The sequence below is a fragment of the Pygoscelis adeliae genome, unplaced genomic scaffold, assembly GCF_000699105.1.
Source record: "Pygoscelis adeliae isolate BGI_AS28 unplaced genomic scaffold, ASM69910v1 Scaffold38, whole genome shotgun sequence".
NCBI classification, from domain to species: Eukaryota; Metazoa; Chordata; class Aves; order Sphenisciformes; family Spheniscidae; genus Pygoscelis; species Pygoscelis adeliae.
Window position 1 is genome coordinate 8,454,833 of NW_008825614.1, and position 15,040 is coordinate 8,469,872.

Below are 15,040 nucleotides of genomic sequence, written 5' to 3' on the forward strand. Positions count from 1 at the left end.
GGGAGTTTTATAGAACACTTTTCAGGCACGGCAGAATATCCTTCCCTACCAGGGTGACGGCTGAATGAGCTGCACCCACATAACGTATCTTACATGCCTTATGCATCTCTTCCAGCCCTCCAGAGAAATCAATACAGAGAATGCCGCAGTAACATTACCGTGGAACATATTTATCAAGAGATCTTTGCAACTCAGGAAAGCTTGGAAGGGGATTTTCCTATATCCAGTTTTACTGAGGTAAACAGGAGTTACTCTAACAACTTGATTAAGAGATGATCAAACCTCTAGTACATGTTACTTAAGTGTTTCAAAGCTATTCAGGTCAGTCAGTAAGAGCTAAGTGATAATTTGAACATTGAGCAGGAAACCTTTGTGCTTAGGTTGTGGACTAAAGTGAGCTAAATCCTCTTATTGCAAGCCAGCAAAATGTAGTCATGCTAGGCTTTGCAAAGATGGTGGAGGAAAAGGGATTCCTTCTAGGTTCCTTAAGAACTGGAATATAGTGTAACAAAAGACAGCTACAGTAACTATAACAGTCTGAACAGCTCTACAAAATTCTCCTCTGGACCGTTAACTGGCTTTGGGAGACTCAAAATCAAAGGCAAAGAGTTGTACAGCTGAAAGTGTTCTGAAAGACTGAAGGAATTCCATACAGAACAAATTGTCACGGCCATTGACACAGAAGAATGATACTGGATAACTCTTACCTGGTGCCATTTTATCAGTGAGAAAGTTTTAGTGCCTGTAAACAACTTGGACTTAATTAGTCCAGTAAGCTGGTGCTTTTTCCCTTAATAGATCAGGACTGATTATTGGTAGACACCAATAGCATATCCCTTTATTTCTGTACTGGGCCACTCTCAATCCTAGATCTGGGGCAGACTGCCCTGCAAGTTTCCATTACCTGAATGATCTCCTGATTTCTTTTTTCAGTATCCATAACGTCATACCAAGATTTAAATTCCAGTTTTTGAAAGGCAGAGGGTTAATCTACCAACCTGAGACTCAACAACTGTCCCTTCCAATTATTTAGTGCTTGAAATTGAGACTTTCACACAGTGCAACCTAGCAGTTATACATAAATCATCACTTATTACCACACTTTGAAAACAGCTGTGTTAGTGGGACTTTACTTCTCAGCAGATTTTACTTTCCCTTGATCTTCCACTTTTTTGATGGCAGCTTGGATAGCTTCTTGATCACCCAGAAACTGGTGAGGGCCCAGGGGGTGCAGATTCTCATCAAGTTCAAGAAGAATGGGCACACCAGTGGGGAGAGTAACATTGATGATGTCCTCATCAGAGATGCCTGCCAAAGAACAAAAGAAAAAACAGAGTTACACTTAGTGAACAACTTCCTAATTGTCTGTCTAGCTCAGCCTTATTTCTGAGATTGTCCAGCCTTAAAACAGTCAAGGACATGTTCCAGCCTCCATCAAAAACACCAGCTACTCAAGGGTCAATTCCCAGCTAGACCACAGCTTAGTGAGTGCTTTAGGAACAGCTAAAGGAGGGAATTGCCATCAAGGTGAAGACAGTTTCTTCATTTTTCAGTCTACACGTGTGAAATAAACAGGAAGAGATTACCCTGGAGACTATACCTTTCCTTTAACACAGGACATTGAGGACAATAGGTTCTCCTCCCTATCTTCCCAACTCATGCATCACAAAAGAAGATCAGACTCCACAAGTGCTACTCCAACATGAAACAACCTCTGCTAAGCAACCAATACAAACAGCCTCTTTAAAAAGGCATGATACCAAGGTTAATTTTTCTCTTAAATTCTCTATGCAAAGCTTCTCACACAAGCCATCTTAAAAATCAGGACTTAACTCTTCCAGTGTAAGGATGTGTTTGCTCACATCTGATTTTTCAAAAGCAAGTTTATAGCATCTTGCCTACAATACTATTATCAGAATCACTACATACAGGATATTCATTTCCACTTTCAAATGAGGGAGAGGGGAAGAAAAGAAGGGAGAAAGCCAACTTATGCAACTTGGAGCATTTTCCTGTATTTTTCCACTTCACTAAAATAACGTGTACCTGGGGTAAAGTTTATTTCACCTAGCTGTGCTTAATTAAAATATTCTGGGGCTCTAATTTCAATGAAATTGCTGGTTATTTTTACATCAAACACACAAGTATCCAAAGCATTCAAGTGAATTTTGAGACCAAATCTCCTAGTAAAGTTTCCACACAAGGGCTAAATAGTTGCATTAAGAAGCAGTGACTGCAAAGACAATCCTCAAAAATTTCAGGCAAAAGAAAGCTAGTTTCATGGGGAACATCAATATTTCTTTTTTCTCCCCTTTTTAGAAGCACTGAGGTCACAGCAGCAGCTTACTGTTGTAAAGCAGGACAGCTCATGTAATTGATGCTTAGAAAATGCATACAATCAAGCTTCTAAAACGATGACACCACATAAACTAGACGAAGGTGCATGAAGAAAACACCCTCTTGAGCAGCTGACAAAACAGATGGTTCTCAGAACATATGGGTGCAAGTTTACCAGTAATTTTCACATTAAGTAGAAAAGCAGAGCCAACATATTAACAGGAAAACCCACAAAGTCAAGCCACTCAGCACCAGTGGGATGACAACAGGTCAGAAAAAACAGAACTAATCATGAGGTGAGAATCACTTTATGCCCCTGCTCGGAGACTACACAAGCATGCAACTTTTGCAGTGACCTATTGTTTTGATTGGGCTAAGTACTTAGTTCACTTGTAGATTAGCCTAAATTTCAGAAGAGCATGGAGCAAAAGAAACAGACAAACCCTTGCAAGAGGCTCGCGCCCTGTCACATACTGAGCCATCAGTCCATTAAAAAAGGCATACTCTGCCAGTTTAAGCAATCCCTGTATACAAGGGATAAATAATTCACCTGTTGTAGGCAGTAGAATCACAGACCTACAGAAAACCACTCAAGGAGCATCTAAAATTTTAAAACCACACCAAAATCAATGGGAAAAATACTGAGTACATTTACCAGGCACAAGCACTATTCTCAAGGACTTTGGTTTGCAAAACAAGCAGCCAAGCTGCCTGAGCTCTTATTTCGAGGATTCTTAAACATATTAGATTTTTAACAACATACACGTCACCATGTATCCACTGAGAATCTGGCCCTAGGAAGTGTTCTGCCCACCTCTCAAATTCAGTCTCCCAGACTAAACCATTCAAATATACACAAAGGAGATGAACTCATGCAGGAGAATTTAGGCAAACCACATAATGTGGTCAGCAGCCAGGATATTTAAAGGTTTCCTCTAAAGATGGATAAAACAAAATAGCTGTAGCTACATGGATTCAGAAATACATTTTACTGTTTTTAAGGAACACAGTGACCACACCAATGTCAACTAGTACTGATTTACAAAGCAGAACAGCACAGTCTAGGATAAAGAAGCTGCAGCAAGCATGTTGGCTTTCTCCTCAAGATTTTTCCGCATACAGAAGCATTGCCTCACAGCCAGAAGGCTGGAAATGCAAGTTGAAGTCAGACAAAAATCCTAAAGAAACAAGTGTCCTGTTGCTTTATTTCAGCACTGTTACTGTATTTGTATAGTATTTCTGTTCTTCGGGAAGCAAGATGCTGATCAGGCTTGTCACACAAGCTCTTCAGTTGCAGGCAAAATGCACAGAGAACACTCCCCACCCAGCAGGCTAGGAGAACAGTAAAGAGATCACATCTTACACTCCGGACATTGCAAGCGTAAGCTAACTGCTATCCAGTTACTTCATGTGCTTTAACTATAGCCAAGTGACCTTTTCTTGCACTTCATCTGAGCTGGCCTGTGTCACAACCCCACCTTATCTCACAGGGAAGAAAGGTGAAATCACAGCAAGGATTCAACTGCTGTGCAATGGGAAACAAGACCATTGAAGAAGCAACACTCTTCCCTCCAGTATAATACTAAAGCCTGGGTCTCAGCACTGCTGAAGGGTACTGTGCTGCTGGAAGCAGTCTTTCCCCGAGACAGTTTAAAACTAAGGTCCTACCTACTTACAGTCATGAGAACCCACGGACATTACTGAAGTACTCAGGATGTCTTCCTCAGGACCCCAGATAAAATGCTGACTGGGCAACAACATTCCTCAAGTGGACATCTCCCATGTTCTCTCTCATGAGCACGTTAAACGTTGTTCCTTAATAGCAGCTGTATAGCAGGAAGCAGTTAGGTACATGAACATTCTAAGAATTTGGTACGGCGCTTATTACGAAAAAGAACTTTCAAAAATCACATTCAGAATTCTTTCCCTGCTGACTTATGCTCCATTTAACTGAACTGGGTGATCAAACACAGAGACCAGTAATATCTCTGTGCCGGCATAAGAATTTACCTTTACCTGGTAGCCCATGAAGTGCTTTGAAATACTTGCACCCTGAAGAGTTGTACAGAGGCAAATGCCATTGGGCTTGATTTTGAGCACCTACAGCCAACTTCTACAAGGGTTGGCTCAGCTTCTCCTTCCCTCTCACCTGTTCTTACCAAACTCCTTCCTTCTGTTCCTATGGTCAGAGCAACACAAAAACCACAACAACTGTTGAGAATTAGCTACACCCCTCTTCCCCTGCATGTCAACTACCTGTCAACCTGAGGCCAGATGATTCAGCCAACAAAACACACAAGACCATATGCATAAATTCAGCCACATGGACTTGTTCTAGAACTGCTGCTTTGTAATGGAGATCTGTCAGGTCATAGCATCCTTCCCACAAGCTTAATGAAAATACTGAAGCTTTAGCCTAAGAAGTTAAATATTCAGGGCCAGATTCTGCCCTCCCTGCAGGCTGACAGAGGACCTAGCTTCAGTAGGGTAGAGAAGGGAAGTGGGCACAGTGCTAGTGGCTACGGCATTAGCCAGTGGTAGAATCTGGCTATTAATCTTCACAGAACGTTAGCTCACTGTGCAGATTTTAAGGAAAGAAGGAAGAAGATGGGTGGGCTACAACCATGGCTGCACCATATTATCTACATCTGTTTCACCCTTATGTCTGCCAAGATTTACTATGTCTGTATTGGGTTTGCATGGCAAGCCTTTGGTAGCCGGGGGGCTACAGGGGTGGTTTCGTGAGAAGCTCCCCCCATGTCCGATAGAGCCAATGCCAGCCAGCAGCAAGACAGACACGCTCCTGAGCACAGCCAAGCCAATCAGCAATGGTGGTAGCACCTCTGAGATAACTTTTTTAAGAAGGGGGAAAAAACCTGCTGTGCAGCAGCCACCAGAGGAAAGGAGTGAGAATATGTGAGAGAAACAACTCTGCAGACACCACGGTCAGTGAAGAAGGAGGGGGAGAAGGTGCTCCAGGCACCGGAGCAGAGATTCCCCTGCAGCCCATGGTGAAGACCACGGTGAGGCAGGCTGTCCCCCTGCAGCCCATGGAGGGGCAGATATCCACCTGCAGCCCGTGGAGGACCCCACGCCAGAGCAGGTGGATGCCTGAAGGAGGCCGTGACCCCATGGAGAGCCCATGCTGGAGCAGGCTCCTGGCAGGACTTGTGACCCCATGGAGAGAGGAGCCCACGCTGGAGCAGTCTGTTCCCGAAGGGCTGCACCCCGTGGAAAAGACCCACACTGGAGCAGTTCATGAAGAACTGTAGCCTGTGGGAAGGACTCACATTGGAGAAGTTTGTGGAGGACTGTCTCCTGTAGGAGGGACCCCACGCTGGAGCAGGGGAAGAGTGTGAGGAGAAACAGCAGAGACATGTGATGAACCGCCTGCAACACCCATTCCCCATCCCCCTGCAGCACTGGGGGGGAGGGAGGAGATAGAGAAATCAGGAGTGAAGTTGAGCTCAGGAAGAAGGAAGGAGTGGGGGGAAGGTGTTTCGTTTTCCTTTTCTTCTGCAGGCAGCCTTTGCTTGTGTTTTATTAGACTACCTTTATCCTGACCCATGAGTTTTTCCATCTTATTTTCTCCCCCCGCTGTCCTGTGGAGGAGGGGAGTGATAGAGCAGCTTGGTGGGCACCTGGCACCCAGCCAGGGTCAACCCACCAGTCCTTTTTGGCACCCAACATGCCACTTCTTTGCAGAAGCAAAGGAAAACAAAAGACTTCTTCTCTACTTCCCATCAGCAGGTGCTGTCTAGCCACTTCCCAGGAAGCAGGGCTTCAGTATGCATAGCAGTTGCTCTGGAGGACAAATGCCACAATAATCAATGCCCCCCTCCTCCTTTCTCTCAGCATTTATTGCTGAGCAGATGTCATATGGTATGGAATATCCCTTTGGTCAGTTGGGGTCAGCTGTCCTGGCTATTCCCCCTCCCAAGATCTTGCCCACCCCCAGCCTATGGGGTGAGGGAGGGAAATGTCGGAGACAGCCTTGATGCTGTGCAAGCACTGCTCAGCAGTAGCCAAAACACTAGTGTATTATCAACACCTTTCTAGCTACTAATATAAAGCACAGCACTATGAAGGAAAATTAACTCCATCTCAGCCAGACCCAACACAATGTCATTATATAAACAGCTCCTGATAACAGTCTGACTTTGACTGTGGTCATTACTGAGGCCATCCCAATACAAGACAGTATAGGAATGCAAACCATGAATCCATCATATTCCCATGCAGTAGAGAAATCCAGCCTGCCTTACACTCCTCAAGCAGTCCAAGATTACAAAGGCTGAAAGAGGCATGAGATTTGCTACTACCAGCACTAGCTGTCAACTATGGCATCAGGTGAGAAAGTACCCGAAGTCTTGAGTAGAGACCCAGGCTGCACTACCACCACCAGGAACTCAAGGCAACACTGACAAATAAGAGTTCTCTGAGCATGCAACTCTGGAGCCTACCAGCATACATACTGCCCTTGGACAGAGCTCTGGCAAAAGGTTTCCATCCCTGGCTGAAGTGTTATTAAGAGTCCCTCAAGCCCAAGTTTGTGGAAACCAGTCACTAACAACTCATGTCTGAAACCTTTCTGTCCCAGCTGCAGCTCCTGGTCAGGCTGTTCCAGCCCTTTTGCACTATCATCAGATCGGTGCCACCCCGTTCCCTGAGCTGATTCAAACCACCACCACAACAGAAAACTACACACTCCTGGCTGTTTCTTGTCAGTTTACAGGCAAAGTTAAGTTGCAAAAAGATCCAACAAGCTCCCAAGAAATAAGCAGCAGAAGCACAGAGCAGAGACTGGGATGAATGATGGGGAGTGCAAGATCATCTCATTTCAGCAGCAGTGAGTTGTTAGACCTCAAGCTGGTTTCTGTAACTACCCTCAGACACCACCATCACATAAGTAGTATTTCCTTAAGGTCAAGCAGCAAAGTAAGTAATTTTATTAGGTAGTCCTCAACACACAATCCACACCAGGACTCACAATGTACAGCTCCAGCATGTAAACGTAACTGCACAAGTATCACACTCACAGTAATGCAAAAAAGTAAAATCCTTGAGGGCACTGCTCTCCCTGGTCACCAACTGGCAAGACCAGCATCAGGCCTTCCCAGTCACCATGTTCTGCCTGCAAGCCCAGTTCCAGAGCTCTGTCCCAGCTCTGTGACCACAACTAGACAAGCCCAATCCGTGCAACATCTGCATCTTTCTTCAACAGACCAGGTAACTCCTCCCCTCCATTTTTTACCCTGAGCATGACAAGGATCAATGACCACCACACCATATCCAAGAGATGGCAACCTTTCAACAGGGAGGAAGTTCTAGAATCCGACCTTCCACAAGACCCTGTCTTGAGGTACTTAACACCAGTCCGCAGGATTAAATGGTCAGGAGGGAAGAAAGAAGTTGAGACAGCCCATCAATCCTGCCAGTCACCTGGAAAATTAGTCCATTAGACTTGGTCTCCAATTAGTACTTCAAAAGAAACAGGGCAAGCTGGTCACAACTATTATACTAACATTGCCTTCACGATCCAACACTGCTAAGAGGGTCTCAATCTGAAGTATCATCATCTCAAGATGAGAGCAAACTATTCCTCCTTGAAAGAATTGGGAAAAATCACCTGTAAGTAGATCCTGTGCATCTAGAATACTTATTTAGCAGATTTTAGCAACTGATGCTTTCATAATCAATATGACGTTTCAGCATCCAAAGTAAAATCTATCAAACAAGTCTGATATGGTTACTTTAGATACCCTCCTCCTTAACCTCTTGTTGCCATTGCTTTTCAGCGCATCAGAGATGGTATACCATGAAAGGAAAAATATGGCCTGTCTGAAAACCTGAGTTACAGGTCATGACACCAATAGGTGTCACAGAACAAAACAGTTGCTAAGTTATGACAAGACACTTCCACCAGCAAGCACAAGACTGCTGCCTGAAGAAGAAAATGTTACTTTTAGAGAGCCTTTCCAACCCCAACAACATATAATGAAAACTGTCCTCTTGCTCTGCCAATTTTTAGTTGTGCCAATGATTCCCAGCATCATCACATACATCACCTGAAGATGATACAAAGAATAAGTGCTCTGAAAGGACTGGACAAGCTCGGTTACAAAGATTTAAAAGTTTGATGCCAACATTGTATCTTTGACAGGATTGCACAAAACAGCTACACTTGTCCTTGGTGGCATTTGTCAAATTCATAGGAATTACCTAGAAGGAACACAGCCCAGCATCCCCACTGGACACCAACAGCTCACAGCACCAAGATCTTCAGCAGCACCCTCTGGGAGAAATGTCACTCAGCCTACTGGGACAGAAGAGCAAGCTCTCCAAGAAGCTGCAGTTTCTGATCTCCAAGTGCATACAAGAGTATGGTCCAGTTTGTGTTAATACTGTTTTCGGAAAGACTAGCGGGATTTCACTTTTTAAGTTGTCATAAGCAAACCACGACAGAGCCTACAGACATTTCATATACCTTAATGAGGTCCACTCTGAGCACTGAGAAAACAAGAAATCCAAACCCACAATCAAAGCCTTGTTAGCCTGACATTCTTTTGCTTTGATGATTTTTGTGTGCAAGTAGAAAGCAGATCCACATTTCAAGCTCTTTACCAATTACTCCTAACAAGGAAAAAATTCAGATTCAGAGAACTGCAGGCCTGTTTCAAAAAAATACCTCCTTGAAATAGTAACTTCAAGGATACCCTGAAGTCTTTCAGAAAAGACATTACATTTAACACTGAAACAATCAGAATCATTTCATCAGGTCAAACTGAATTAAAACATTCATATTTACTGCCATTTAAAGTTTCCAAGCTACAGCTTCCAGGATTAAGTTATCACTATGACTAACACATCCAACCAGTCATATAGGATTGCTGCTTGAGGCATTTGGAGCCCTATTTTCTAAATGCCAAAACCATGGCTCCAGCTAAGATAGAGGGGCCTAGAAACTTCCACTCAAGTGCAGGACACACTAGACTTGTCCAAAACAGTCCACAAAAACAAAGCCCACCTCACAGTGGGTGCTATAAATGCAGTAGACTGACAAATTTTAAGCACTGTTGAATCAGGTCCAACTCCAGCAAGGCTCCAAAGCAGCTCACAACCTTTCAGAAACAAAAGGGAGAGACAGTCAGCAATGTAGACAAGGAACCTCTTAGATCCAGCTAGATATAGGTTGGAGCTCTGGGAAAAAGAAAAAAGGCCAAAACATGTTGCAATATCAGGTGTCTTAAAGCTCTGTTCGGGCCACCCTTCAGGCCAGCTCTGCAGCAATCCAAATCTCCACTGCATAAAGGGCAGAAGAGCCAGCATGTATCTGGCAATTGCTCCTGTGTGGGAGCTGAGGTAGCTGATGGACAGTCCTCGGTCAACAGAACTAGATCCTCTGCCAAGGATTCCTCACATTTCCCTATGTAAGCACATGCTGGGAAGGACAAGGCATAGTGTAGGACAGACAAGAGACACAGCTCTATTCTACTTTGGTTGAGTGCGGGCAGCCCTTGAAGAGTTATACCTAACAGATTGTCCCAAAGAAAAGCTTTGCAGCTGCTCTAACTCACACTGTTCTCTCTGATCTCAATGCCAGCAAGGAATCCAGCCATACTAAACTTTAAAGTAACCTTTACCAGTCACTGATGCTGTCAGCTCTGGCCTTGGGGCATGCCTGCACAGAAAGTAGCCCAGGGTTTCTGCTGAAGCTGTGGTCAGCTTGCAGCATTTCACCCCCAAAGGGCTTGGCCAGCATGGTTTCATGGAACTGGTTCAGTTGGGGGGGGGGGGCAAGGAAGACACCACGGTTGCAGATCCCCCTGCCCCTTTCTCTTTTGTAATTCTTTATCATTTCACACAGCATGGACAACCACCCTGACCACATCAGTGGAACTGGCTGAACCAGCCTTCCTCCTTCATCCAAGCAGTGACCTGTACCCCAGAATTCACAGCCTCTGTAGTTCCAGAAGTCACTTGTACATACTTATTCCCTGGGCTTCTGACTCCTGCTAAAGCATCAGCTGTCCTGACTGTTCCAGCATGCCTGAATGCAAAGAGTGCTCAGCAGAGTCAGAGCTGTAGAGGCACATAACAGAGGTTTGTATAACCAAAAAAATTGAGTGGACACAATCCAGTCTGCACGTACTTGCAACTATACCTCTAGTAGGCTGTATTCATACATGTATAATCACTAATTCTACTCCACCCACAGACAAAGAAATTAATACAGTCCATCTTCCAGTTTAGGATGACCTAAACTAGAAGCCATGTCATTAAAGAAGAGGCAAGGGGAAAGAATCTAACAATGACTTAAAGATAAATCACATCCTTTTCAAGTCCCAAATAAATAAGCAACCTTATGCTAAGCTACCAACTTAGCTGTTTATTGGTAGGCATTTTCTATATTGGGAAGTAATACAGTATTTGCATAAGCTTTAGCAAGTACCTACTCTCCACAGAACTCCATCACAGCAGCTTTTTAAAGTAAAGAATTATCAGGAATGAAGCCTCAGAAGTGACCCACCACAGTAACAGTCAAGAATGTCTTCCACAAGCCAAGACAAGCACTTTATTCTGCTGTGTTATAGCAATGCTTGTTTAATGAACAGATTATGACTTCAACCCTTCTGACAAAGTAGCTGAATAAATCCAAAAATAGAGCTTGAAGAGTTTGCATCTATCTAGACCAACTGCAAAGTTACTTTGAATACGGTAGTTTAAAATGAGTGGTGAGAAACAAGGGGAAAGCATCTGGCTCTTTTCTTAACTACATTAACCTAACTAATTCTCTCCTCCTTGCACATCCCCCAGTTTGATTCCTGTTCCAATAGGCCAACTTTTTACTCTCTCCTTGGAGACCACAGACGTTAAGTGTTACGTTGCCCAGATAAGTAATATACGCTATAGAACAAGATGTAAAGCTCTAAGCAGTTGAGTAAGGGGAACAGGGGAAGGCTAAAAGGAAGACCCTTACCTTCCACATGCTTCAGCAATGCCCTGCTGCTGTTACCATGAGCAGATATAAGGATCATTTTGCCACTTTTCAGTTCTGGCACTATCTTGTCATTCCAATAGGGAAGGAGTCTATCAAGCACATCTTTTAGACTTTCAGCCTTCGGGAGATTATCCTGAGAGACATCACTGCATTTATACCGGCGATCATTGTATATCTCTTCATAGTAAGGATGAGATTCAGTTATGGGAGGTGGGGTAACATCGTAGCTTCTCCTCCATATTTTCACTTGCTCCTCCCCATGATTCAGAGCCATTTCTGCTCTGTTGAGACCGATCAATGCACCATAGTGACGTTCATTCAGTCGCCAGGAACTCTGAACAGGGACCCACTCTTGGCCCATCTCTTCCAGGATAAGCCATGCGGTCTGGATGGAGCGGCTGAGTACAGAGGTGAAGACGAGGTCAAACTCAAAGCCCAGCGCTTTAAGGTGTTTGCCACAGTTCTGAGCTTCCCTTATCCCATCACTGCTCAGCTTCTGGTCCACCCAGCTGCAGAAGCGATTCTCCTTGTTCCAGGCTCCTTCCCCATGTCTTAAGAGAACAAGCCTGTACTTAGCCATTTTGGTTGCAGCTTAGCACAGATGACAACTGGTCTGGCATCTAATAATGATGCATCTGGACAGAGATATGAGACAGATACATCAAACATCCCACAGATAATACATTACAAGTAGTAATATGGCAGCCAAGAGTAGACAACTATCAGAATCAAAACCACCAAAGAAACAAGTGTCTGCTGAGTATGGTTTTACCTTTGAGGTCTCCTGGCTTTGAATTCCTTCCCACCCTCATGTGGGAGGAAAAGCACCATCCTCCACCCAGCTTGTTGCAACTAGCCCACTTAACCAATTGATTAATAGCAGATTTGTACAAGCTCTTCCTGCCTACAGATTTCCCTCAAGTGCTTACACACAGCCTCACTCAACATCAGAGGCTCCCAACCAGAGAAGCAGATCTCACTGGTGAGCTTATTAGAGGTGAGACATGGAGCCCAAGCTCATAAGAGCTGCCCAGACCCACACTGGCTCCAAGGGAATGCAGGCACAGATAGCAACTGTGATCCTCAGCCAGAGCAATTGGAGAGAAGGACCACAGGACTGGAACTGGCAATACACAGAACCTTATTAGTTTTCCTCAAAGGAGATGTCACCATAACCATACTCTGCATAGCTTGTTTCCTCACATCCCCATCCTGTCCTGCTAATTATGCCAGTCTCTCTCTGCTTTATTTTTCCCCAGGCCACCTCCTCCACCATTCCTCCACACTGAAGTGCCACAACACAGCTATTCTGGGATGCAATCCACAACTACTGAGTCCTCATTTCACTGAATCCAGAAGTGATCTCACAAATTATTCCATCCCCTTCCTGACTTTCAAGTTCATTTTTCCCTCTTGTGTCTATGAATTACAATGCCAGGTTCTCAGGCACCAGGATTAATGTTTTTGCTTTTGCAGTGGGCACAAGTGGCATATTTTCTGTCCTCATTAAATAACAGACAGCTACACATTCATAAGGTCAAACAGCACCTTTCTCTGCTCCTGTTGACTAAGCAACAACACCTTTGAATTGTCTTCAATGGGAGATGGATTTTGACCGCTCACCCAAGCTTTTGCTATGTGGCCAAGAATCTCCTAGCAGACTGTGTGATGCCTGAAAGAGCCATCTAACACAGCACTGCAACTCTGAAAGCCCCACCTGATCACTCTGACCCAAGATGTCACAGACTAGATAGCAATGAACAGAGCTGGGGAAAAAAATATAAAAATACAGCTCTCTGCACTGGGAGGACTGCTGTATACTCAAATGAACATTGGGTGCTCTCAAAACCATGGACAGTGGGAGACTGAGGTTTTATTTCTGCACACTCAACTTTGGACTAGATTTCCATAAGAGACATGCTTATGGGAGCTCCCATCATCTCAAATCAGTTGGAGCTGCTTCAATCACACTCCAAGTCACCAAGTGTCTCAAATTCAGGCCCACTGTGACCCTGAATTAGGTCACCAGGATGGGTTAAGGCCCATGCACTCTGGGTTTTGGGAAGCACCCAGCACACTGTCAGCATTCATTTTTACCAGACTTTCAAAAAGTGTGGAGAAAAGTTGAATTCATTAACAGTCTCAGTAATTTGATGCCAACTGTAAGAGCAGCTTAGTTCTCCTTTACTCCCACAGAAGAGAGTCTACATCACACAAGGACACTACGCAACACCTTCCCAGCTCTAACTTCTGACTACTGGTACAGCTCAGGATTAAAAAGCTTTTGAGGACTGACAGATTTTTACAGAATATCAGGAGGTATTGTCTGACATACAATAGACAGTTGGTAAATACAAGGGAGTCTTCTGCGATTTCATGCAAAGGAGGTCTGAATTTTGTGTATGACAAGGAACATCTCAGACAGAATCCCTTGCTTACTCCACTTTTTCCACTCACAAAAATCAGTTGCACATTAATCAAAGAAATCAACTCTTGTTAGGATTCAGGTGTTATGTCACATCAGATACAATACTGAACTACATCCTTTAAGATACCAGGTTTATAGCAAAAAGGAGTATCAGATAGATCACTCTGGCTTTAGATGGAAATGTTTTCTCCAACAGCCCATAGATATGATTAAAAATTGCGGTGTGTTCACAGCATGAACTACTACACAAAACATGGCCCCATAAAAAGCTCTATCTCTGCAGATACCTCATTGTTCAGTTTAATTGATTATGTAATCTGTTCCTGTGGATAATACAATTTGCAAAACCAAAATAAGACCCAATACAAAAAAAACCAAGACTCAACAATAGGGGAGATGCACCTGTTCAGACATGTTCTTACTTGGGTACTTTTGGCCAAAAAAACCCCCAAAAAAGACTCATACAAAGACCTAGGATCATCTGGGGACCATAAACTCCAGCTCAGTTATATAAAAGATTAGGCAGAGTCACCATTCTCAAACAAACTTAGAAAGGACTGGCAGTCACAGGGTTGTTTAAGTATCAGTCCACTTATGGAAGCATTTAAGCTAGAAAGCCTAAGAGCAACACATGGAAATAATCCTACTCACCTTTCCTATGGCAAAGGAACGACCTACACAAATCTCAGCACAGATTCAAGAGCTGCTTTATACAGAGGCCACCACACACTCTTGGCTAGTTACCTGCAGGAAGAAAATAAACACCAAGTGCTCACACAGAGAGAAACCACAAGTGCAAATAGTTATGCCAACCATCATTTGCTCTCAGAGCTGTAAGAAAATAGAGCACACACACCCTTGGATGGGCTGGGAAAGCTACTAATTTCCTTCTCCCAAAAAGATGCAAATGCACAGCTCCTGCATTTCCAACAAGGGAAAGTTTCTTGTCTCCCAGATGCCCCAGGATATCATTTGCTCCCCAAGATTTGTTTAGACTGCAATTACCATAGCTCTAATGCACAGAAATCTACCAAAACCTCTGGGACACCATGGAGGATACAGACAGCAGACCTGGACCCAGCATAAAACAGAAGCAATACAGAGCCCTGGCTCAGCACAGCAGAACAGAGCAAGGTGCTCAGGATAACATCTTACATCCGCAGAGCTTTTAATCAAGCACAGTTTTAAGGTCTAACTGCCAGAGGTGGTGATTTCCAGGACTACTCGCTCCAACCAGCACAAGCTCACCTGCTCAACCCTTTTATAACATCCCT

The 15,040-nt window shown here is 44.0% G+C and overlaps 1 protein-coding gene across 1 annotated transcript; it reads right to left on the reverse strand.

Annotated features, from left to right (window-relative positions):
- Nucleotides 1-1,117: 1,117 nt before the first annotated feature.
- BPGM (2,3-bisphosphoglycerate mutase) lies at nt 1,118-14,506 on the reverse strand. The gene is made up of 3 exons (XM_009332864.1): nt 14,418-14,506; nt 11,318-11,973; nt 1,118-1,308 (listed from the first exon to the last, which is right to left on the reverse strand). Exons 2-3 carry the CDS (start codon nt 11,916-11,918, stop codon nt 1,130-1,132), a joined length of 780 nt encoding a protein of 259 aa, XP_009331139.1. The 5' UTR covers nt 11,919-11,973; nt 14,418-14,506; the 3' UTR covers nt 1,118-1,129.
- Between the last annotated feature and the right edge of the window lie 534 nt (nt 14,507-15,040).

Excerpts from the sequence above, each read along its gene's own strand:
- BPGM (XM_009332864.1), bottom strand. The coding sequence starts at position 11,918 with ATGGCTAAGTACAGGCTTGTTCTCTTAAGACATGGGGAAGGAGCCTGG. Across the intron at positions 1,309-11,317 it reads ATTGCTGAAGCATGTGGAAG|GCATCTCTGATGAGGACATC; the intron begins GTAAGGGTCTTC and ends GTTCTTTGGCAG.